General features: G+C 39.3%; 1 protein-coding gene across 2 annotated transcripts; it reads right to left on the reverse strand.

The window, feature by feature from the left end:
• Window positions 1–585: 585 nt before the first annotated feature.
• lpin1a (lipin 1a) lies at window positions 586–19709 on the reverse strand. Of its 2 annotated transcripts, XM_085368940.1 has the most exons (24): window positions 19536–19709; window positions 16982–17182; window positions 16513–16608; window positions 13035–13131; window positions 12719–12944; window positions 9560–9634; window positions 9257–9349; window positions 8965–9079; window positions 8191–8365; window positions 7940–8086; window positions 7746–7839; window positions 7072–7268; window positions 6668–6761; window positions 6445–6514; window positions 5653–5739; window positions 5194–5286; window positions 4981–5045; window positions 4738–4876; window positions 4341–4489; window positions 4118–4204; window positions 3867–4019; window positions 3498–3612; window positions 3298–3401; window positions 586–3176 (listed from the first exon to the last, which is right to left on the reverse strand). In XM_085368940.1, exons 2-24 carry the CDS (start codon window positions 17171–17173, stop codon window positions 3005–3007), a joined length of 2835 nt encoding a protein of 944 aa, XP_085225066.1. In that variant the 5' UTR covers window positions 17174–17182; window positions 19536–19709; the 3' UTR covers window positions 586–3004. The 2 variants fall into 2 exon arrangements, with proteins under 2 accessions (XP_085225066.1, XP_085224981.1); XM_085368855.1 differs by lacking the exon at window positions 5653–5739.
• Between the last annotated feature and the right edge of the window lie 6130 nt (window positions 19710–25839).

Genomic DNA, 25839 nt, shown 5'->3' on the forward strand with positions numbered 1-25839 from the left:
CCAAAGCAGCAGAGGGGAGGGATGAACTGTTTTTGTGTGGGGGCTAAAATGGGGCAGGGCTAAAATGAAGAAGTGGACTGTGGCAAAATATCCTGAGAGCAGAAAACACAGAAAGAGCTGATTTCCTGTTTAGCTATATGCTGTTTGGTGTCGTGCTAGATGGAAAAAAAAAATCAAATTGAACAGCAGAAGTTTGGGAAAGACAAAGTTTTAAAGTGATAAACTGGTAAGGAAGAAACGATTGGCTGGATTGAATTTTAAAATGTAAAACAGATGCGGTTTAATAACAAAACTACAAAGATTAAACACTTCCCGTCTGTGGTAGAATAACTTTTATTTTACTGCAGCACACTCATGAGCTCTGCCTCTCAAAATTAGTATATTATAATATAGAACCAAAAACAGTTCAATAAAAGAAAAAGTACAAATTTAAAGAAAGCATTATGAGGAGCCTATAGGCAAATTTCTGAGGTTAAAGGAAGAATTAGGAACTTACGCAAGAAAACAATCAAGCACTGCATGCAGAGTCAAAAAAGTGTAACACAAAATCAATATTAACTTTAAGTTTATTAAAGATGTGTCCATTGTACAGATTGAATTACAATGTTAACAATGGTTTGCACTGGATACTGGTGGCCTGTTGCTTAGAGCCAAAAACATAACATTTACATGGGAAGCAGCAAAGTAATCATCTAAATCAACACAGAGTCAGAGTGAAAACTAGTCAACAGTTTGAATGAATCTTTCACAGAAAGAAATTAGCAATCACCAAATGGGATTTTCTTTAAAAATGCTGAAAGCAAAATTTGAATTTTGACACAATGATCTCATCTCCTTTTTTTCTTCTTTTTCAGAGCAACATGCCTCCTCAAAAGATCAGGCAACAACACAACAGTCATTACTTAAGAGCATGCGTTCTGAGCATCTTTTTCCTCTGGCACAAATTACACTGGACTTCCCAAAGACAGTTTTTCATTAAATGAAAAATAAATTCCTGACTTTCTTTTAAGTTAATCACAATACACAGAGTATCTGTTATATGTACAAACAGTGACAGTATAACCAGGTGAATCACAATCAGTCAGATTTGTTTCTGGCATTCTGGTATTTCAGTACAAGACACATGAACAAATACTTGTGTACTAAAAATATACTTGTTAATTTCAAACTAAAAATCTAATGAAGTACTCTGGGAATAAATCTTTATGCGATTTAAAACCAGTTAGGCAGTGGAAACATATCTCTTTTTGTAAACAGTTGAGGTTTTATCTTGGTTGCCATTAACGCCTCAAACCACAGGCAGCACTAAAACAACTGGGTGTTGATTTATTGCTTCAGTGGTTGCGTGATGAAAATGGCACCTCTTAGTTGACTTAAAAAGAGATTTTCCTTGAGGCCTTAAAATGGGTGTGAATATTTGAATGAGCACCAGCATCAAGGTATTTTAGACAATATACTGATTCACAAGAACTTGTATCATAGTACGGTCACAAAAATTATGTTAACACCATACGCAGTGGTTTTCCCATTTTAAGTAATATAAATTAAAAGAGAGGTTTACATTAGGCATAAAAGTTGTTTAGTGGATGTTATTAGATAAGTGATGAAAATACAAACGTCTGATAACAGACAAAAAACCCCCGTATGTACAAACTACAAAAAATAGGCATGTTTCATACAAAAACTTTACAGAATCTGAATACTCTTCCTTTACTTTCCCTCTGCAGGACAGATAAGTGCTTTACATGAAGTACACTAACCTGTGCAATATATCATATTGCATTACAAAACTGAAAATATACTTAGTGTTAAATTAGCTTATGAAGCAATTGCATTGATGGGCATTAGTTATTCGAATGAGTAGAGAGATTTGTATATTACATTGTACGATATTACAGAATGTCCTTTTTTGTACATTTAAAAACAATAGATAGAAACAGACAGAATTTCATTGCATTGTCTTGCACTTGTCTTGAATATAGTCACTGAAGACTATAATATGTGCCATGGCCACATGTTTCACAGTAGCACGGTCAAAAGACCACACGCTTAGCTTTACTTTGCAAAGGAGTTTGGCACAGGAGATTTTTGCATACCCTATTTGTGCTATTTTTGCATGTTCTGGATGGTTTTACCATATATAGTCTGCATTTTCTGGTGCAAAATGTCCACTGTACTTGAGGTCAGAAGACAACCTTTAGCCACATAGCTAGGTAGAATCTTATTTAAAGTTGTAGTTTAAGTACAACTAATACTGCATGCTACGAGCAGAACAGAAACCGCAGCAAAGGGCCCATCTAGCATTTCAAAAGCTGAACTAAATTGGCAATTTATGTTTTATTGTCTGCTATTTAGGCAATAGTTGAAATAGTTGATTTACTAATTGTTATCCTTTGGAATATACATGATGGGTGTAGGTTAAAGGCAAGAATGGTAACCAGTCGAAGGAATCAGTTAGTTCTGTCTTGGTGCCTTTAGAGAACCAACAAACATGTTTTGAGAAACATTTTGTAGCATAACAAAAAATCTAAAGAAATATTATACTCATGCTGTTTGCAAGGTTTACTATGTGTATGCATTAGAGTCAGAACACTTGCAAATGTGAGTTAGTTTAATTCCCAACCAGCTGCTGAATTTCATCACAGAATTATTTTGGTTTTGCTTTTTTTGTTTGTTTGTTTTTTAAATCTCTTTTCTTGCTTTGTTTTTCACTCAGCAGTCTCATTAGCAATTGATCCTAAGGTTGCCATTTTTAGTCCTCTGCTTTTATCTCCGTCTCCCTGACTACTTTCGTTATCACTCCTAAATGTTAGCACAGCTTGTTTCTTTGTGTTTACTGTAGAAAAAAACATTCATTTCCTTTGAATTGGTACTCAGTTATTTTTTTAAGTATCACCTGTGAGTTAAGGAGCCATCTTGATTTACCATATTAGGAAAAGCTTGATGGCTTCATTCATCTTCACATTTATGCTAAAGCTGCTTCATGCTCGATTCAGCAGTTTCTTCAGCTCATCTTGGCTGGCTGTGGGTCTTCCTCTCCCTCAATAGTGCCTTCAGGAAGTACTTTGTTCCAGTAATTGCATTGGTCAAAATCATCAGAGTGAGGGAAGTCTGCTTCCTCACCTTGCATAAAGACCGGAAAGACATGATCCACCATATCACACAAACGGCCATAGCTGAGAAAGAAACACAAGACTTTTGTCATTTTTCCTGTTAGAAGGCAGAATGCAGACATCAAAACATGGCCATGCACACGAGACTGATGAAAATCAAAAAGCAACTAGGCATATAGCTTACGAGGAAATATTTGTTTTGGCATGCTCCTGCACCAGCTCCCCCTTAGGATTGACAGTGAAAATCCTGTTAAGTGGAACGCCCACCTCCTTATAGGAATAGACATCCTGAAATAACACAAACAACCAGCATGCTTTAAAAATCACTGAGGCCAAAATATGAGCGAGTAATCCACACTGCGGATGTCAGCGCAGTATTCTCACCGTAGCTCTGTTGCCAAAAGCAGCGTAGAATGGTTCAGTGTTTGGGTAGAAAAGGTGCTTGATGTCTGTGAGACACTCGATCTTAAACTTCTCGGGCTTCTTCTCAATCACCTCCCTAAACACAACATAATGTTGAACATTCTTTTTTTTTTTGTCCTCATTGTAAATCTGCCTCAGCTAACTTTTTTCAAAGGGTACATCTAAGTAATAACCACTAACTTGCCAGAGTAAATACTTTTGCCGTAGTTTAAATATGCAAAAACAATAAAGGTTACCTATTATTACCTGCAACTAAATATTTTAGGTTTTGTGTTAATGGCCAAAAATAATCTAGAGTAGAATTTTTCTACCCCTTGCTCTATATCTGACCTGTGCAAGGCAGAAAAAAGACTGCTTGGGCTGAGCAGCACTGGGCCCATTGGCAGCATGGTTCCCCTTTCATTGACCCAGTGGAGGTAACCTCTTGTCATGTCAGCCATGCCAATGGCCCTTGCAGAACAGTACATGAATTTATATCCATTTCTGTAACAAACAAAAGAAAATATGAGAGACAGAAACATAGCATTGTGCTTCACCCCAACATACTGTATTTTAGCTGGAGGACAATAAGCAGCACTCACAGGCTGACTCTGTGGTAGAGCCGTGCGATACCCTGGTGTGTCCAGTCTTTACCCAGCGTAGGGAGGATGTGGCCCAGAGTGTCTGATCTACAGCGTAATGTAAGACAGACAACGTCACAGAATAAAGCTGTCCCTTTGAACCCAAAAACTGTGTAAAGTCTGACTCCTGCTGGTAATATGATAGAACTGAACAGGATGTAGGCCACTAAGTGTTATTTCACACCTTGTAATGGTTCCATCTATATCGGAGATGACTATCTTGTCATCCCAGCTCCAAAGATAGATTGTGCCATGACATCGGCACGTGCCTTGATACTGAGTGGTCACGCTGAACACCACTTCATTAGGACCCTCCCTTAGCTGCAGGCTAGCCTGTAAACACACAGATGAGGAAGGTTGAGAAGTTTTCTTGAGGTTTTGGACGTATTTCTATTTTCACTTTGCCTCGACTGCTAAGTAATTTAAACTTTCAGATGGTCTTATTAAAGACAGTGTATTATTGTTTGTTACTGTACAGATTCTTCTATATGTAGTGAACCACATGAGCAAAATATCTTAAATAAGGTAATTTGTATTCCTGTTGATGTCAATAAAAGCAAGTGTAGAAACAAACACTGTACCAGTTGCTCTGACGTGAGCCGAAGAGTCTTCTTGTAACAAATGCCACCAGAACTCTCAAGGGGCTCTGACTGAAAGACTCCTGATATCTGACTGGATGATTTGTGGTCTTCATCACTTGAGGATGATTCATCCTTCAGCCTGAATTATACAAGACAAAAATGCTCATATAAGATTAAACAAGTAGGAAAAAATATGTCAATAGGTGCGGAGAGAAAAATACACAGTTTTAAATCTAACGTTACCTGTTTACTGGGGCCATTGTTATGGAAGTCTCGTCTTGGTCTCCAGCTGCTTCTGTCACTGATTCCTGAGGAACAAAAAGGTCAAAGGTCACATGTATGACCCAAGGAAGAAATTTGACTAATCCTTTCCCCGTTCTTCCTAATGTCCAGTAAATGATACGGTGAATCGTAGATAAACAAGTTCATCATCTGCATATCTATCTGTGCACTTACTGACTTATAGTCATTGTTCCTGCTTCTCCATGAGAACCACCAGCGTCCTCCTTTCTTTGGCATCTTGTCCTTCATAATGTTCTCCACCGATGCCTGGAGACAATCATGCATATACAACTCAAAACTGACCGAAAATGTAACTTAAAGCTGACAAAAAAGAGAGAGCACAAGAAAGCACAAAAAGAAAATCTAAAAGGCAAAGTAAAATATGACAAACCACACTAAACTCCTGCTAACTTGCTTGTAAAACAATTAGAATTGAAAACAATAAGACATGCAAATAGAAAAATAGCAGATGCTAGATTAAATGAAAAGGAAGATGATGTTCATGGTTGGACTCAAGTGAAAATATGGGGAAAAAGAGAGGCTGACGGAAAGGGTAACAATGATAAAGCAACAAAGCAGGCAGATAAAGTCATGCCCCGACCAACACATAAGCAAAGCCAGAAAACATCATACAGGCTGGGTAGGACTGGAGCCAAACAGACCAGGGAGGCAGTATGAGAAGAAGCCAAAAGCAGAAAACACATAACTCAAACACCAACACTTGGTAAATATAAACATCGGGTGGATGGTGAAAGAAAGAATGGATTTAAATAAAAGGGAAAAATAAGAAGGGGGACAAAGACATGACATTAATCAAGTGTTAGGTCAATGAATTTACCACAACAGTTCACTGTGATATAGGACTGGCAAATATGCTATAAGCTCTCCCATGTGTCGAGTAATTTTGATCGGTAGCATGTAAGTTTTGTTCACTTGGGATAAAGTGAAAACATTTAAATCTTCACTTAGTTTTGAAATATTGATTATTGAAACAAGGAATGAGTGTGAACACATTTCAGTTGGTGTTATTTTGTTGTATTAATGAGAGGTGGCTGGCAAACAACAATAGTGAACCAGAGTGGGGGAAAAAAACAGATTAAGGATAAATTGTAAAATGCCAGAAATGCTCTGGAGTAAAGGTGGTCCATAACATTGCAACACAACAAACACACCATATAACAAATAACAATATTGAATACAACAGTAGATAGTAGCCAAAGTAATGTATATTCATCAAAGCAAAATGTGGCTTTACACATTGTTTCAGACAAAAAACAAAACTCTTCATTTACACATTTTATTGATTAAATACAACAAAACGTAAAGGTCCGTCTTCACAGTTTTTGAGAGGGCAGAATTTGTGGCATTCATGTCGAATGGAAAGAATCAGGAGTAAATACTTGTGTATCACTGTGGTGGTCTTACCTGTGGCAGTGGTTTCTGGTAGACCTGCATGGCCAGCATGACAGGAGCAGCTGTGTTCCAGTTGTAGTACCTACAACAGGTGACAGAGGAAGCTATTATGCACCCGTTCATTCTTAAAGACATCTACTGGCAAAGGATAGCTTACATATTTGCAAAAAAAAAAAAAAAAAAGCTTGTATATGTCAGACGCTCAGTTCAAATAAAGAGCAGTAGAAGTACATACTTGCTTCCTATCTTGACCACAAGGTTAGGGTCATCAATAATAGAAGGGTTTTCAGAGAACTGTTGGTAGGAAACAGCCTTCTCCATGAATTGCTCTGTAGCAGGAACAGACAGAGGCAAGAACAAATGAGAAAAAAAGATCTGATTGATAAGATAGTTTTTTCATATAATAACTTATTTTTATCTAACTGTGTGAAATCTTAAAAATCAATTTATTTCTGTTTAAAATATGTAAAACGCGAACAGACCTGCAACATTATTTATGAATATTGTTAAAGTTTTCAAATTAAAAAATATAATATGTTGTTTTTAATTTCTTTCATATAAGCTTTATCTCGACAACTGCAAATATTTCATGCACATTATTTCACTATTATTATCCAACATCATCATTCCCTGTCCCACCTTTTGTAATCTCCCTGTTATCAGTGAGTCCTCCACACAAAGAGATAGCAACATGAGGTAGATCACACACTTGATCCACCAAACTGTCCACGCCACTGTCCACCCCGCTGCTGCCGACTGACTGTGGGGATTGGTTAGCGCTCCGCACACCCACCATCATCTCAGTGTCCCCCTTCATCGAGCTGCTGCCTCCGTCACTGTGGAGGGAAAAATACACACACATGGATCACACAGTAATTCTTCATACTATCATGCCATATACTATGTAAACAATGGTCTAAAATGTATTTAGTACACTTCAAGTTCTTCAAGGCTAAATTCAGTTTTGGAAATTGGAGTTTTCGAAGACCTTGAGAGGAGGAATATCTGTCTTCTCTTAGTTATAAAGAAGTTCAATGGCTGTTACCATGTGGTGACAAAAATACAACTGAAAGAAGGTCTCCTTCTTTCTCGTAACCTAGCTACCTCATTAATCTTCTTCATGCTATCAAGTTCAAATAATCTGCTATTATAAGCACTTACAGTGAAGCAAGTGCTTAGTTATTGAAAAAAAAAACCCTAATGTTATACAAAAATCATCCATAAAGTATTCTGTGCTCTGTGTGTCAGTGGAAAGAAATACTGTGATCCCTAATATGGCCACCAGAGGGTGCTACAACACATGCTGTACGTACGTTTTAGGAAAGTAAAGAGCAGCTACTTCAGGCTCCAGTTCTGTAATGTCATCCAGGTAAATACCATCAGCACCCAGGTGTTGACTTCTCTTTTCTAGAAGAGACATTTATCAGTGCATAAAAGAGGAAACAGAAATTTAGACACACTGAGATCAAGATATCCATTGTTTACGAGCAGAAAACTCAAACAGTACCTTTCCTCTTGGACGGTGAATCGGTCCTTTTGATGGGACTATTCCTGCTATCTTCCAAATGATCAGGAAGAATTCTTTGAGACACTGAGCATGTTGTCAAACTCTCCATCTGTACACATGACGGCCCAACACTTTTCACTTCTCTCTCTAAAGGAAAAAACACAGCATTTCTCAAAGCATTTTAATGTGACGCTGTGCAAATTTATCCTGCTTTTAGATATTTGTACATTCAGTGCAAAGTTTTATTCTACCTTGTTCTCTGACAATGTGTCCATTTCTGTTTTCCTCTGTGTCTTTGTCCAGTGGTGGCACTGGACTGCACAGAGTTCCCATGTCACTGATGGCTCGGAAGTGAGTGCTAGAAGACACCGGTATGGAGACAACAGCGGCAGAATCCTGCTTCTGGTGGGCGGTCAGGAAAGATGGCTGTAAAAGAAAAACAGACAGTCAGTTCAGACAATATTTGCTTTCTTACATACATTTTATTAACCCCACCCCTTAGTCATGTTTCATTTTCTCCACTCATACAGGCTGAAGTCTTAACATTACTTATAAAATAGATATGGCTTTGTTGGTTCTGATCAGCAGGTGGAATCAGTTCAGAATCAGCACATTTGTGTCCATTTGTTTGACTTTGGGTGTGCAACCTATGCAGACATACTTTAGTGTAGTCCTCCAAGAAACTAACAGTGTGCAGCCTAATGTTGATGAAGCTGTGTGTCGACTGATACACAAAGTGGATCAGCGTGAGTAGTAAAGGGAGCAACTGTGGAGCACAACCCAAAGGCGAGAAGCATGAAAAAACAAAAAAAGCAGCACGAGAAGTGCTAATAATGGGTGCGGTGGACAGTTTTCATTGTTTGCACACTTTATTTTACCTTCACACCTTAACACAGTAAACAGCTACAACATGCAGTTATATGTATATATTGTATTTTATGACCATGCAGTTGATTTAATGCTGCCATCCCCAAAAGGCAAAGCCAACAGACTCAATTCATGTGATGCCATGTGTGGTTATGTACCTGGGCAGCCTGTGGTAACTCCCCCCAGGTCCATAGCATCTCAGGGTTGTCCTTAGATGGATTTGTTAGCTCTGAGTCACTCTTTGGTGTTGATGACTGCGAATCGTCTGGGCTACTGGAAAAGTTAAAGTCAAACATTTGTTTTGGATTGTCTGGTACTTCACAGTTTCAAAGTTACAAAGTTACAAAATGTATCATTCTTTGTGCAAATTTTTATTGCATAAATAATGCACTAAAATTAGTGCATTATTTCATATTTAGTGTTCAGAGAGGGTGGAATCTAAGGTGATACCTAGTAGGAGAAGAGAAGTGAGAGGACTGCTGAGGACAGGAGATGGATAGACCACAGGGCTGAGGAATGGACAGAGTCTTCTTAATCAATTTACTACAGAAAGAATAAAAGAGAAAAAGAACACAAAAAAAGAGAAGGGAAGAAAAGAGAGAATGAAAGACAGTGAATTGTGATTCCATCTAATTATCATGAGGACAAAAAAACATATTAAAATGTGCAATATGCTATTTCATGAGAAGAGTTTATTAAAGAGTTCAAGTGTGTGTCTGTCAGTGTGACAGACACACACTTACATCCAAATACCTCTGTGAATGAGTCCAGTCAGTGCTGGGGAGAATGTGGGCATTGGCAGTCAATCCCTGATCACCATACACAGGTCTGATCACAAATACACACATCCAGTGAGATGTCAGTCATGTGCACAACCATTTTATTTCATCATTAGTGCAGACACTGGTATTTACTATGTAAACAGTGCGTCGATGCAAGTCGTATCACATCCAAGAAACTATGGTATGGTCTTTTTATTTGTTGAAAATTGAAATGTCGTGGGCTGTTTGACTGTGACCGCATATCATAAACCAGCCAAGGAAATACACTCATTAAGTACAATTTAGAGAATGACTTGAAGCACACACACTTTTTTTGCTTGTCTTTAAGGGTTTCAGGATCATGTGGCAAACTTCCTAAAAAAGGCTTGGAATGCCTCCAGTAAGGATGACCCCGTGAGCCATTCTTTCAAAGAGACAGTGCGCGCTGTGGGAAACGGACAAATCCTTGGAGCAAGTCCAACAAGCAGAGCTGGTTTCCAAGAGGGCTTCACACATGAACACAAACATGCACAAACCTGCACACACACATAAAACTGCTTCTCTTTAAACACTTAAGAAAATTATTTATTTATTAAACAGAAACTAACCTTAATTCCATTTAACACCGGTTAGAGAGAAAATTGATCCTGGTTTTCAACATAAACACACCACATTGATTTTTCTGATGCCTTCTCACTGTTTTGAGCTGTGCAGGACTTGCTTAGACAAATTAAAATCTAGCAATGTTTGAATATGAATCTGTTGAAAGCAGGTGGGCTGTTTGTTATTGCCATTCAAATCTGATCAAACTACACCGACACAGCAGTCCTCATGAAGCACGTGTTCTAAAGTTTTCAGTGTTATATTCTTCTCTCATTAAGTACTTTTTCAACACATATTTTAATTGGAGATAAAGTATTGGAATTTCAGGAGCGGGACCACACCTCCAAACATGCTCCTTCCGATTCTTATCTACAGTGGGGCAAAAAAGTATTTAGTCAGCCACCGATTGTGCAAGTTCCCCCACTTAAAATGATGACAGAGGTCAGTAATTTGCACCAGAGGTACACTTCAACTGTGAGAGACAGAATGTGAAAAAAAAAATCCATGAATTCACATGGTAGGATTTGTAAAGAATTTATTCGTAAATTAGGGTGGAAAATAAGTATTTGGTCACCTCAAACAAGGAAAATCTCTGGCCCTCACAGACCTGTAACGTCTTCTGTAAGAAGCTTTTCTGTCCCCCACTCGTTACCTGTATGAATGGCACCTGTTTGAACTCATCATCTGTATAAAAGACACCTGTCCACAGCCTCAAACAGTCAGACTCCAAACTCCGCCATGGCCAAGACCAAAGAGCTTTCGAAGGACACCAGGAAAAGTATTGTAGACCTGCACCAGACTGGGAAGAGTGAATCTACAATAGGCAAGCAGCTTGGTGTGAAAAAATCAACTGTGGGAGCAATCATCAGAAAATGGAAGACATACAAGACCACTGATAATCTCCCTCGATCTGGGGCTCCACGCAAGATCTCATCCCGTGGGGTCAAAATGATCATGAGAAGGGTGAGCAAAGATCCCAGAACCACACGGGGGGACCTGGTGAATGACCTGCAGAGAGCTGGGACCAAAGTAACAAAGGTCACCATCAGTAACACACTACAACGGCAGGGAATCAAATCCCGCAGTGCCAGACGTGTTCCGCTGCTGAAGCCAGTGCATGTCCAGGCCCGTCTGAAGTTTGCCAGAGAGCACATGGATGATACAGCAGAGGATTGGGAGAATGTCATGTGGTCAGATGAAACCAAAGTAGAACTTTTTGGTATAAACTCAACTCGTCGTGTTTGGAGGACGAAGAATACTGAGTTGCATCCCAAGAACACCATACCTACTGTGAAGCATGGGGGTGGAAACATCATGCTATGGGGCTGTTTTTCTGCCAAGGGGACAGGACGACTGATCCGTGTTAAGGACAGAATGAATGGGGCCATGTATCCTGAGATTTTGAGCCAAAACCTCCTTCCATCAGTGAGAACTTTGAAGATGAAACGAGGCTGGGTCTTCCAACATGACAATGATCCAAAACACACCGCCCGGGCAACAAAGGAGTGGCTCCGTAAGAAGCATTTGAAAGTCCTGGAGTGGCCTAGCCAGTCTCCAGACCTCAACCCCATAGAAAATCTGTGGTGGGAGTTGAAAGTCCGTGTTGCTCGGCGACAGCCCCAAAACATCACTGCTCTCGAGAAGATCTGCATGGAGGAATGGGCCAAAATACCAGCTACTGTGTGTGCAAACCTGGTAAAGACCTATAGTAAACGTTTGACCTCTGTTATTGCCAACAAAGGTTATGTTACAAAGTATTGAGTTGTATTTTTGTTATTGACCAAATACTTATTTTCCACCCTGATTTACGAATAAATTCTTTACAAATCCTACCATGTGGATTCATGGATTAATTTTTCACATTCTGTCTCTCACAGTTGAAGTGTACCTCTGGTGCAAATTACTGACCTCTGTCATCATTTTAAGTGGGGGAACTTGCACAATCGGTGGCTGACTAAATACTTTTTTGCCCCACTGTATATATGTTCCCCCAGTTCTACAAGCAGTTCCTTCTTGTTTACGTGCCCCACCCTCCATCCCCTCTTCAATTCTTTAACTTCTTCACTTCTATTTAGTACATGGGGATCTGCTTGGCCCGGGAGCCGCCACCAGGCCCCTTCGAGGTCTTCCCCAAATCGCAGTTCAATTCACATCCAAGCCATTCACCTTTATCTACTAAAACGCTGTGAAAGCTAAAATGAGGACATAGGCCCAGATATGAATATATATATATATATATATGTAATCTGTGATTTAAATGATATAAATACACACCCAGCTTTTAGACAGTTCAAACAGCCACTTAAACACATACCCATGCATGAAAAATGTAAGCACACACACACAAACACACACAGGTTTTCCACTTAACACAGTTAAGGAATTATTGGCAGTGGTTCATCGGCTTCGCAAACAACACTGTGACAACCAACAAATGTTTTTTTCCCCTGTTAAATACCAGGCTGGCAGGTATAATAACCTCTCTTTCTTTCTCCCTCTCTGTTTCATACACGCAAACATATTCAGACTTTCTCTTGCACACACACACCTGCTGCTGTCCCCCTCCATTTCCTCATCTGAGCTCAGGTCAATAGTGAACATGTCCTCATCATCTGAGAACTCTTCTCCACTTTCCTCTCTCCTCAGTCCTGCGCCTCCTCCACCTCCCTCTGGCCGTGCCTTCTTCTTTCTCTTTCTCCTCTTCTTGGTTAACCCTCCTTCACTTTGCTGCAGTCCCAGATTCTGAACAGGAAGCGGGCCGCATGGGATGGAGTCTATATGATGGGAAAGAGTATCATAAAAAACTGTTTAAGAAAATGCAAATTGTCACAAATTCTAACATCGCTGTTTCCAACGGCGCCTACCATGGTGACGAGAGTTGCCCCTGGCCAGATGTGACTTCATTAACTCCTGCCCTGTTGACATGATTGGTGATGTTGCCAGGTAGGATGGAACCACTTCCTGTTTCCAGGGAAAGTGAGATAAGGTCTGAAATTAGCAATACTTGACGCAAGTCTTTTCTGCTGTACCATCTCTTGTGTAGACCGCAGCATCTATAATAGCTGCTGATACTGACATGAAAAGTGCTTCTACTTTTGTTTTTTTAAATTATTATTATTGCGTTATTGAGAACTCTTTGTTCATACATTTAATGATGCAATTGTCTTCTTTGGTTTAAGCCATTAGCTTTGACATTTATATCTGGAGTTTTTAAGAATTATTACACAACAGCAAGTAAAAATTGCCCTCAGAACAGTTGTAATATAAAATAGATTGAGAATCCAATCATGTAGGACAAGATGCAAGAATAAAGTGGAGCATTTTAAGGTCCCATCACCCTCTCTACAGCTGGGGGTGATGAAAAAGCCTTGAGTATAGCAGGTAATGACCAGGCCAAATATGTTTGTTCTCTGTCAAAATGTCATAGCAGTCCATATTGCAGATTGCTGATTTTTCTATTCTAAAAGAAAATGAAATATTGCAACAACAGATATGGTCATTCCTACTGCCAAACAGCCAGCTAAATAATCTGGTGAAAATTTGAGCTCAGATTAGCAAAATCACAGAGATTTGCTCATCAGCGTTGCACTGCCAAGAGGCTGCTAGAAGAATAAAGAGAGACAGAGAGAGAGAGAGAGAGAGAGAGTGGGGGAGGCGGAGGCATGATAAAGGGATGATCCAAACAGAGCAGACTCACACATGCCTTGCAGTTCACGTGTCATTGCACAGTCCAACACAGCACAATTCATTTAGACTGGAGAGGAAAAGGGATAGTACTGAGTACAGATCTACTCTGAGCTCTATACTCAGAGGGAAATATCAGCTCTAAAGCCAGTTTCAGTTCCAGTATTTAAATTGTTTTTGTTTTTTTACTCCAGTCTGTTGATATTTCAGTTTCTCACTGAACAATAAGTGTTATTCCCACAATTTCCTTAGAAAAAGAGCATTTGTGCACAAATATAGAGTTCTTAAACCACACAAGATCAACTATAAAGCGATTTGTTTATATGCTGCAAAATGCAATGTAATAAATAAGATTACTTCAATTACTGAGTAAAAATCTTTCCAACACTTTGGTTTTACATCTGTGATATTTGCATTAAAGGGTTGTTAAATGCACATGCCATAAAGATAAAGAGAGTAATAATTCTCTTTATGTGTCACCCTTTAGGGCACAAAGTCATTAAGTTACATCATCGGAGATGTTTCTTTTATTAAAGCACTGGTATTGAAAGATTTCTAATGTTGTAGCATGAAGATGAGAATTTTGGGCTCAATTTTTGTGCATTTATTTGATCATGCACAAACCCCTGCAAACTTTGCACCTTGAGAAACACAGATGAAGAGTGTACAGAGTGTACATTAGGACTTGAGATGTGACAACTTAGACTGACACAGTCTGCAAGCTCCCATGATGCTTGTTCTTTTACCTCTTCATGTGAGTGGCAAACACACCGTGCTGTGCTACCAATGTGCTATTACCAGCTAGAGGTTTTATGTCCTTGTACTGCTCCTCTTTCATGACATGTACAGTATGTCTCAGTAATTTCCGAGGGCAGTCTGTGTGTAACAGACTATACAGTGTGTGAAATGGCAGACCTATAAATAGGTCTCCGGTGGTTTTCCACTCTCTGGAGAGAGAGTTATGTTAAGGGAAAGGATTCAAGTCGAGACCAAAACTATAAGACAAACATGGTCAAACCGAATTCGCAAATAACTCTATGTGGGACTGAAACTAAAAGCCATTATTTTCTTGTCTGTTGTGGAAAGAGGTATTATAGTATTGATTTATTAATAGCTTCTCTATAAGATGGACAGTAAGTAATGGATGCAGCATTAGATGGACGTAATCCTTCGGAAAAGGAATTAGAACCTCTCAGATTGCAACATATTCCTTTTCATTCTTGGCCAGGGGAAAGCGCGAGCTCCTGGTTACTCACCACTTCACGAGTAACATTGTGACTGCTGATAGATGTTGTTTACTACAATAGATCTTCCTTGAAGTACCTCTCAACCTCAAATACTCCCATACTCCCTCCTACCTCCCATGAGACGTTACCTATCGCGTTACAGAATCAGGTTTCAAAACAGAAGGGAATGTTCCCAGATTATGCCGTTTCCTGTGACGTGTATGTGCATGTGCGCTGCAAATACTTCTGTGTAATACGGCGTATTACAGATACATGAAAAGCTAAAATCTGACAGATAAATTCAGCTTCAGGGGATTGAGGCAAACCAGTGGGTAAAGTCTATGGTTGAATAATGTGAGCCGTTTCTATTACAGATGCCCCAATTTATCAGTTGAACATTGTATCTGTTGCCATTTGCCTGGAAGCAAATAAACTGGTGTCTGGCACTGGCAATAGTCAATGTCTGTCTGTCCTCGCATGACACTTTTGTACTGCGTAAATGTTCATAAGAGCTTTTAGACTTGAAAAACAAATGTCTTTGTTTCCCTGGCTGAAATGGGAAGAAAATGACAAAGTGTTGCCTGCTCCTGGCTAATTGTTGGAAGTAAGAAAACACCCTGTATAACATAGTTACAGGTCCAAAACAACACAAAACACCTTTAGGCAAATGTTGCTATGAATTGACACTATATGAATCAGTCATTCATTTCTATCAAATTTCTTTTTCTCCACCCACATATCAAAGTTAGACAATGACAGACTGTCGACTGTGTGTTTAGTGTCTGACTGACCAGTGTTTGTCTCTGCTTTCTGCTTGTCATGATGGTTTATTTCTGGGAAGCTAAACTCGTGTTTGCCAAGAAGATGCCACAGGAGGACAGAAGCACTTGTTGTGCCTTGTTATTGAGCCTAGTGTTTTGCTAAAATGTTTAGCTACTTATCTACAAACAAGTTGATAAGGTCTATGCTTGGATTTTTCCCCCAAGTATGACAACACTAGGATATTTTATATGCACGTGTAAATAAAAAAGGTACTCAATTCATAGAAAACCTCATAATATTAAGAAATTTTGAAGTATATTTTACACTCCTTAAAGCTGTGTGGTAAAACTGACGCCGCGAGTGAGTCAAGGTACATCTTTTTTCTTACTCTGGGCTTGTCAGGGCAGGACGAGAAGACATTTAAGTTTGGCAATTAAAGTTACAACAACGTGTAGTTGCAGATTAATCAGCGAGTGGTAAAACCAGTGAGAATCGCTACTACCTAAGAGGGCAAATAATAATTTAGCTCTGTTGGAGCACAGTGATAAATCAAGCACTTCTTGTATATTAGTTCAGGCTTTATGACCTTCATATCTGCGAGTAATGTTCTGTGCTATTCTCGTGTGTGTTTACTGATTCAGGAGTAATGACTCTGTCAATCACTACTCACCATTTTGTTCTCAGTCTCTTTAACAAAGAAAGCCTCTCCATTTTCTCCCAGCTTCATGTGTAAGCTCACTGGCTCTCCATTAATTTCTATGTCCACCTGCAGAACAGAACAGAAAAAGAATTGATTAAGACTAATGCCTTAGACTTCATTAGCATTCCCTGACAACCTCCAGACTGGAAGGTTGAGAAGACCAATGCAGTACCTTTAGGCTATAAAAAATAAATAATAATCTGTTATAACCTAATGTTATCATTAAGATACTGACTCATGAGTTTTACTGATTGTAGTCCTGTTTTAAATATACTGTTATAATGCACTGTTTTAGTTTCTTTTTTTCAAAAAATATACTATAGCGCTGCACAAATGAATGCAGATTAAATTTACATATATTAAAATTTACATTTAGCTGTCGTGAAATATAAAATAGATTTTAAACATGTGCAGGTTAGAGAGCGCTCTATGATCTCACCACTTTCTCACGTGACCGCAGCACACCCATCTTGCCAAAGCGGACGTGAAACGGAGAGCACTGTAAGGAACCATCTGGCTGCCGGACCACAATGACATCTATACACCCAGACAGTGTTGCAGGGTTGAGCCCTCTGTACAGCTCCTTGACCTGCACAAACACCTGCCCCGCCAGCTGACCCACATAATTCATGGTTTGCAACTGGGAGATAGAGAGTGAGAGAAGAAATATAGGAGATTATTCATCTGTTTTAGTCACGTTTCATGTCTTTAACGTCAAAACACAATGCAAGGCCATCTTGTTACATAATTACACATTAAGACACATTATTGATATACTGAGTCCAGTTTGTGCCCACTCATGCCAGCTAACTGCATAATCTCAAGTGGTTTCTGGCAGGTTGCTGATACCTCAAGCAAAGACAGCTTCATCATTCTTTTCTCTATTCTTGTGGTGCTTCTGAGTGCGGGGTATGTTTGTGGGTTTGACCAAAGTTGGTATATGAGAGCATTGTGCTTTTCAAAAAAGACAGAATGAGGGGGTGGGTTTACCCCCCACCAAAAAAGACAGCATTATAAACTCAGCGCATTTTCCTTTCTGTAGTGCAAATATACAGTCCATCAGGGATGTCTGGCATTACTCTAGTACGGCAAACATGCTCTTGTGAGCGCATCACAGACAGGGAAATGCCTCCAGTGTCCTCCAAGATTTATGGTTGTGAGTAATGGAGAAATGAACAGCAACCCATCTGTTATGAACTGAACAGCCTTATTAATTTTTTATGAATAAACAAGTTGATATTTCATAAGCCTTCTTCTGTTGTACTGTCTTTGCAATGTACAACCTAATGGCCCTACAGGTATGATGGCTTATTAATAGTAGCCACTATGTAATAGTCAATGTTAATTGTAACCAGATATTTTTAGAGAGAATGTTTAAAAATATATAAATCCCCTTTTGGTGAGAGGCATACAGAAACAAGAGGGAGAGCGGGAAAAGGTTACGAAAGGGCGGTGAGGCCACGTGTAACATGGGTTTAAACACATTCAAGAAAATTGTAACCACCTGTCACCTGCTTGTGCTGACTAAGATAGTGTCACATACACAAACATTACAGCACGCCCAGTCGGCAGATGGCTTCGTGCTTCAGCAAACTGTGCAAGAACGCTGATGATGAGGATGATTCATTAACACACATCAATTATTGAACATCACAGATTGGGGATCTTTTGTTCTAATGGCCTAGCTTTATTCCACTGCTCATCAAAGCCACATAAGTCAATCATCACACCCTTGGTCTAACCAGGCCACAACAATAATAACACAACACACCACAACACTGTTATTAGAATAACGACTACACGCTGTGCACCTTTCCTTCTTTTTTCTGCTTCTGCAGAGGAGTGTGGTAGAAAACGGCTTAAATTCAGTGATATCTGTATATCGTACAAAGTAACCCATAATGCTGTTCATGGAAATCAAAATGATTAATATGTGTTCTAAATGTTTATTCAACATTCTTTCTTTTAACATGGAAAGAAAATAATAGGATGGAATAGAAACTGTAGTGATAGCTATCGAACATACTTTGCAAATGAACAAATTTGCATATAACCTCATGGGAGAAAATATGTTCTTTTTCCTTTGGTAGTTTGTTTCAACATGTCAGTTTCTACACACACACACACACACACACACACACACACGGCCAAAGCCATGCCCAGTCCTCCAGGACGTTTCTGTTAAAGAGCCAATCACACTGCGCCTCAATTACGTAATAACCTATCACGAGTCCACCCAAGGGGTCATTATGTGTCATTAAATGGACATGCAGCACAAGAAACAAAACAGTTAGGCTACAAGAACCTGATCTCAGTCACTGCTGTTCTTTTTCGGATAAGTGAGCAACAACGCTGAGTTGCATTCACAGTGTGTGACATAGTGTGCTGAGGCTTATTTATAAACATAAAACATCAGTGGCCTCTCACCACAGGAAAGACAGTGTGCAAACACGGACAGGATAGCTGAGAGGTAAGAGAGAGATTGAGGGATTTACAGACAGATGATAATGTGAAGGATTATCCAATTAAATCAATTTAATGTGACTGGAGCAGCCAGACACACCGGGATGATTGTCTGTGACAAATGATAGCTAAATAAAACAAAAAAGGGAGGGGGGTTCTATATATTAGACAGCACTTTACTAAATCACTATACCGTCTGAAAACGCACACCACGAAATAAAACCATAGATGCATATATTATACATATATACAAATATATAAACAAATACTGTCACAAATATTGTGGATATTTCTCTTATGCAGGATGTGAAGAGAAGCTGCATCAGTACGGGATTGATAATTACGTCGTAGTGTGGCTCTGTGGCGACATGTAAACATCTGCACACGGGGTGAGGCTCTGCAGTCTGCATCAGGGCTCTGTCTTCATTCAAACAGCCCAAGCAATATATAACACCTGTACTTCAAAAATACCTAAACCCCATGACATGTTTCTCACAGCATGCTACAGAAGCAATGTAGTCTTTGCTTACATTATTTATGGACGTCGCTCTTCCCTCCAGAATATTTCTTCCTTCCGATTTTTCCACTAAGGGTCCTATACTGGTTTACGGCGTTAAGTGTCAGTGCTCAGCACAAACATCATCGGTAATATTCACACTCTTACAGCTTTGTTGACATCTGATCGTGGCTTCTGTGCTCGAGGATGATATGCGTTTTAAATCGTATGCCGCGTTCAGGTTACCTTGGAAATCGGACGCATGAATCGGGAGTGACGTCACTCCAGTATTAACGTCTGGAAAACAGGAAAAAACAGGATTTGTTTTTACTTCTTAGCAAACTACAGTCTTTTGTGCACCACTAATACTACTGGGAAATACTTTTACTGTTTTTAACACACACTTGTGCACAGAAGCTGCTCAGTTCTCCGCCTATGGTTTATTTAGCGAGCACGACAGTGCAGATTACAAGTTTTACAGTTTAATTTATGACATCTCGGATTGTTAACTCGATATTAATGGGGTTGCTCCGACTTCTCCGGTTGGAAGTCAGAGCTGACGGGTCGTTCCAGACGAAAAATAAGACTGCAAACTCGGAACTTTACACTTCCAAATTACTCTGGAACGCACCACGTGGATTAAATATTCCTCCCTCCACCACAGAGCTGCAACCTCGGACTGATCGATTGGCTGAGCACCGATGACGCCACACAATGTTTGCTGAACAGTTCCCTTAAAAAATCAGTTATGACTATATTATTGTTTTGTCTCTGCTTGTGTTTACTGTTCACACTTTCTAATTCCTGCATTATACTTTAATACTTCTTTAAAAAAAAGAAATTACATGCAACAACTTTATTAATAAAGTAATTTAAAATCTTATCATAAGCCCCTATAAAGGTAATTAATTATGTTGAAAAGGGACAATTTGACCTCAAAGCTCGTTGAAAATATTTCACAAATGCACAACCGAATTATACATTTCAATATTATATACTAATGTAATTAAATAATACCTCTAATAATTATATATAGATAGCGTACTATATCAATTACTATATCTATATATAGATAAATGAATATATAAAATATGTAAATGCTATATGTTAGTGTAAATTCACTTCTTGGTTCAGTGAGAAAAGGATTGTCTAAAAGCAATGCATACATAGCTTACAGTTTTTAACAACTTTATTTTAATAACTGACTAAATATCCTTAGAGTAAAATATAGGTTAAAAAGTTTGAAAATCATTACGTTTTATTAAAATTACATTAATTAAATATTACATGTGATACAGCATCCTTCTTTGGAAACAGGGAGGATTATCTGAGACATTTTCTGAGGACACATTGGGGTTAAATAAGAATTAAGTTCTTCAGCAGTGATGACATATTAATGTCTTTCATGTTTTAGTTGATTGAAACGTCACATTCTACATATAATACAGTACATAGCAGAGTATTGACTGTAACATCATTGGAAAACTCAAATTACTTAGATATGGCATCATTAAATCACACTGTATTCATTTCTACTGAAATCTACCCAAGAGAAAAGGAAAAGAACCTTGTTCTAATTCTGAAGACATGCAAGCCTGGTATGAGCAGCCAAGGAGACAAGAATAGCACTGACATTCAGAGAGCTTGAAGGCATCAGCATTGTGCAATGTACTGACTGTGTCTCAGTGGTCAAAAGTCTACCCATCTGTCCGGAGAAACTAAACCTGTAACTGCAGTTGGTAGTTTATCTATCTAATACATTGCTATAAAAATAAAAATGAAGGAACACTTTGAAAACACATCGACTGAATTTAAAAATCAAAGTGAAAAATTGATGCAGCAGTAGGCTAATCGATTTTGCCCAAATTTCTTAGCATCTATTTAAAATAGTCCTCAGGTTGTATGGGCTCCGCATGCCTGACAGCGTTGGGGCTTCTAACGAGACAATGGCTGGACCAGGGTATCACTGAGCTCCTAGTAAGTCTGAGGTGCAACCTAGCAGTGTAAGATGGACTGAAACAGGTCCCAGAGGTGTTTTATTGGATTTAGGCTGGGCGAGCATGGCGGCCAACCAATGGCATCAGTTCCTTCATCCTCCAGGAACTGCCTACTGTCCAAGGATTTCATCCAAATACCTAACGCTTGTCAGGGTGCTGTTGCCTAGCCTGTAGAGATCTGTGTGGCTCTCCATGGGTATGCCATCCTGGTCATGCTGAGGGATTTTGCATGCAGCATGATATTCTCTACATCTTCTCCAGACCCTCCAGACGTTTGTCATATGTGTTCAGGACGAACCTGCTCTTATCTGTGAAAAGCACAAGGTGCCAGTGGTGGACCTGCCATTTCTAGTATTCTATGGCAAACGCCAGTCAGGCCTCATGGTCCTGGCAGTGAGCACAGGGCCCACTGGAGAAAGTTGGGCCCTCAGGCCACTCACATTAAGTCTGTTTCTGATTGTTTGGTCAGAGACATTCACACCAGTGGTCATTTTGTAGCTCTGGTGGTGTTCATCTTGTTCCTCCTTGCACAAAGGTGCAAATACTGGTCCTGTTGATGGGTATCTTCTACAGCCCTACACAACTGACCTTACTGCCTGCCTCCTGGATTTTCCTCCATTCTCTTGACTATGTTTGGAGGCACAGCAAACCTTCTGGCAATGGCACATATTGGTGCACCATCCTAGAGGAGTGGGACTACCTATGCAAACTCTGTAGGGTCCAGGTATCACCTCATGCTAGCAATAGTTACACTGGCCCTAGCCAAATGCAAAACTATTCAAAAAACATTCAGAAAAGATATACAAGGCACCATACATCACAAACTGTGTTGCACTGTGTAATCTGACACATTTCTATCAGAACCAGCATTAATGATGATGATGAGATAATCAGTGTTATTTGCTTTACCTGTCAGTGGTCATAATGTTATGCTCGACTGGTGTATATACTTTATAGATGTATACAGTTCAACAACTGCAACCTTAAGCAAAATCATATCCTACGAGGAGGGTAATATAATCCTTTATTCCAACAATATAAAGCAGCAGATTTTAAATTGTGAATGAATGCTTGTAATGTTGTATTTTTTCTATTTCATCATTTTGGCGAAATGCTCTTATTCACTTTCTTGACTTGACTTGATGAGAAAACTGATAACTCCCATATCTATAGTCCTCTGTCAGATGTTCCTAACTATAATCCATAATCTGATAAAGTTACATTTATATATGGCGCCCTGAGTTGAGTCTGTACTCAGAGTTCTCATTTTAGAAAAACAAACAAAAAAGTTTCGACATAAAGTCTCCCCGAACTGGGTCTCATGGCTTTTTCTTGTTACTCAGTGTTTCTAAGAACCAGCCCAACTCCCATCCAACTGCCCCCACGCCTGCTTGTTCTAGACCTCTGTGTGTGTTTATGTGTATATGCGGTCCGCATGAAACTGCAATCCCATGTGATACAGTTCATGACTGTGGATCAAATTCTGCTGTCATTACAAATATACTTTGCACCGCCTTGCTGTGGAGCACTTTATCATGGTGTCACACACACATACATTGCGCCAGGCGGGGGGGAGAAAGGAAACACGTGTTGGGTTTTCTAAGAACTGGAGCATTCAACATGCAGGAAAACATAGCCAACTAGAGTGGGAGAAGGAGAGGAGAGAAAGAGACTGGAAGAATACGGAGCAGACAACAGCGAATCTGGAGAATGCTAATACTTGTTACTGCTGTGTGTGAATATATGACAGAAAGAAATAAGTGTAGAGATGTGATGGTTTATTTACTGCAGTGTGTGAGGTCATCAGTGGGTCAGGTGCTCAACAAGGTTAAATGTATAAAAATAATGATTTGCAATAAAAATAAGTACCATAATATCTTGTGTGAAAGATACACATTTGCATTTTTATGTGTGAAGGGAATAAAAGTGAAAGCTGAGGCAGGTTTTAGTGTAATCTCAGGAATTTCATTAATTAGACTGTGGCCATGTGGTTTTCGTGCATATGTGTGCAGGTTAATATTTGCCTTGTTCAGCCTCAAACTATATGTGACTGTGCATGTATGTACATGCTAAGTGTTTCATCTCAGTGTGTTTACAGTGCATGTGTGTGCGTGTGGGGGTGGGTGGTTGCTGGCCGGTAAGCTTTCAATTGCTCCAGTGATTGCCTTGCAGTGTTACTACATATCAGACACGTGAGAGTGCTTGCAAACGACTGGAGGGAGGTGGGTCGTTTCCTGAGGCAGGGGTTGCCTGATCTCTCACAGGCACTCCCCCTTTGGGCCACAATGCAATCTTTTCATCACCACGGAGATGGGGGTGGTGTTTGGGGGGGTTGGCCTGGTTGAGCCAATGGTAAAGCTGCCTGGGCCACACACTACAGACCTGCTGAGTCTGTCCCCACTGCAGTACTGCAGTGCGTGCTACAGGGCTTTAGAGAAATCTGATTAGAGTGGATTCCAAGGCCAGACGTGAATGGTTAAAGCCACTGCTGCCAATCCTGTATAAACAACACTAACGTACAGCATGTTGGAGCAGCATGTGCATGAAACACTGATTGCTTTTGAAATTCTATATTCCAAACTGCGTCTATATTTGAATGAATCTTGCCCTATAGATCAAGTTCAGGAAGATGTTAAAGGTGCAAAAGAAAAATGTGGGGTCAAAGCACTGCTGTGGAACAGCATCACTGACTGATGTGTTATATACCTTTATAACACATGTGGGCTTGAGGTAATGTGTGGAGATATCAGCTGTTAATCCAACACGTGATTTGACTGCACACAGACAAGAGTTCATCAACTCTAACTACAAAACCAGCAGACATGCAGAAAATGCTGTGTAAAGTATACACATCCTACACTTCCTCCATCTGCACACAGTGCTCCTCTTTTAGCAATTTTCTATAGTCCCTCTGAAATCTTTCTGTCTTTACATTTGATTATACTAGCAATTTCTGTCCCATATGTGGACACTCCAGACCTATTTCCTCACTGGTTGTAGTGTTTTGGGTTCCTTTTTATTTTATTGATTTAATGTCAATTAAGTTTATAGTACAAGCCTGAACTTATGTTATTCTGCCTGCCTCATGCATCCGTGCAGTATATATTTAGTTCTGTTACCCAGGACCAGCTGCCATTGGGGCTTTCATCCTCACTGTGGCTGGTGAAGTCTTCCTCTTCCATGTCATAAATGGCTGCTTCTTAATGAAATGTTCTTCAAGGAGTCTCCAGAAATCTGGCAGGAAATCAGGAAATATTCCTTACATGTAACAGACAAAAAAAAAAATCAACAAAGAAGCAGTTCAGTCCTTTTAGATGGTCGATATGTCAAAAAGCTGTGTAGTAGTTACTGATTTATTTAAAGCTATATTTTATGAAAACTTTGTCTTCTGGTATGAAAAAACTATCTTCATGACAGTGAAAAAGCAGTTCTTAGTGTATCTGGATGAGTCCTTAGACTGTAATGTGTACTGTTGTTTTGACTGAGCTGCTAATGCTTGGGCAGCAAGTGTTTTGGACTAAATTTATCAACAAGCGTTTTCTGAGAATGGAGTACTTGGGAGGAAATCTGAGAGCATCCACTGCTGCTGTACTATCCTGCTGCTTCAGGTGCTGATCTGACACCACATGACAGCAAAATTATATAGGACTGAAATGTTACCTAGATAGGCTATAAAATCTTTGTACTTAAAGTATGCACTGGACCAGTAATAGACATAATGTAGCTATTAAAGTTTGCTTTTTGTATAGAGTGAGCCTTTATGATGTCTCAGGTTTTACATTTAAACAAACACAAGTTATTTAAAATGTCTGTACATTTATACAGTTAAAAGCATACAAAATTGTACATACAAAATACAGTCAATTAATGTTTCTTATACACGTACAAACAAAATAATCACACAGCCTTCTGGAGCACAAAAAATGCCCTGCATCTGATATAAACAGCTCAGAATTCTTATTCTTGCACACACTGAAACAAATTTATTTTTTACATGATAACAATCTGATGAAATATAATTGAAAATATTTGACATGTAAGAACATACATGCAAAACAAGCATCTACAAAAATAACCCTACAAAAATATCGACAGAAGCCAGCTACCATGTCACACAAATGATTGCCTCCACGTTCCTTAAAGCTCTCCGTGTTGCCTGCACCTGCAAAGAAATCTAAACACTGAGTAATTCTAAACAACTGAATCTGCAAACAGATATCACAAAAATCAAAAGTAGCACTGTGAGTTACGGAGCCTAGCAACTTTGTTTCAAGGATAAAAATGCCTCTTTCCTGTGCACGTACAGTCCCCAGACATCTCAGACAATCAGTATATCTCGCT

This window comes from Diplotaxodon limnothrissa, linkage group LG1, assembly GCF_057381915.1.
Source record: "Diplotaxodon limnothrissa isolate DT_005_m linkage group LG1, D_limnothrissa_male_GT1.1, whole genome shotgun sequence".
Classification (NCBI taxonomy): domain Eukaryota; kingdom Metazoa; phylum Chordata; class Actinopteri; order Cichliformes; family Cichlidae; genus Diplotaxodon; species Diplotaxodon limnothrissa.

Bases quoted from the DNA above. Each gene is read 5' to 3' on its own strand.
- lpin1a (XM_085368940.1), bottom strand. From the start codon at position 17,173: ATGAATTATGTGGGTCAGCTGGCGGGGCAGGTGTTTGTGCAGGTCAAG. The intron at 7,840-7,939 runs GTACTGTTTGAG...TGTCTCTTCTAG, and splicing joins TTCACCGTCCAAGAGGAAAG to AAAAGAGAAGTCAACACCTG. The intron at 5,287-5,652 runs GTATGATGTTTT...GATTGTCTCCAG, and splicing joins GCTCCAGTCCTACCCAGCCT to GCATCGGTGGAGAACATTAT.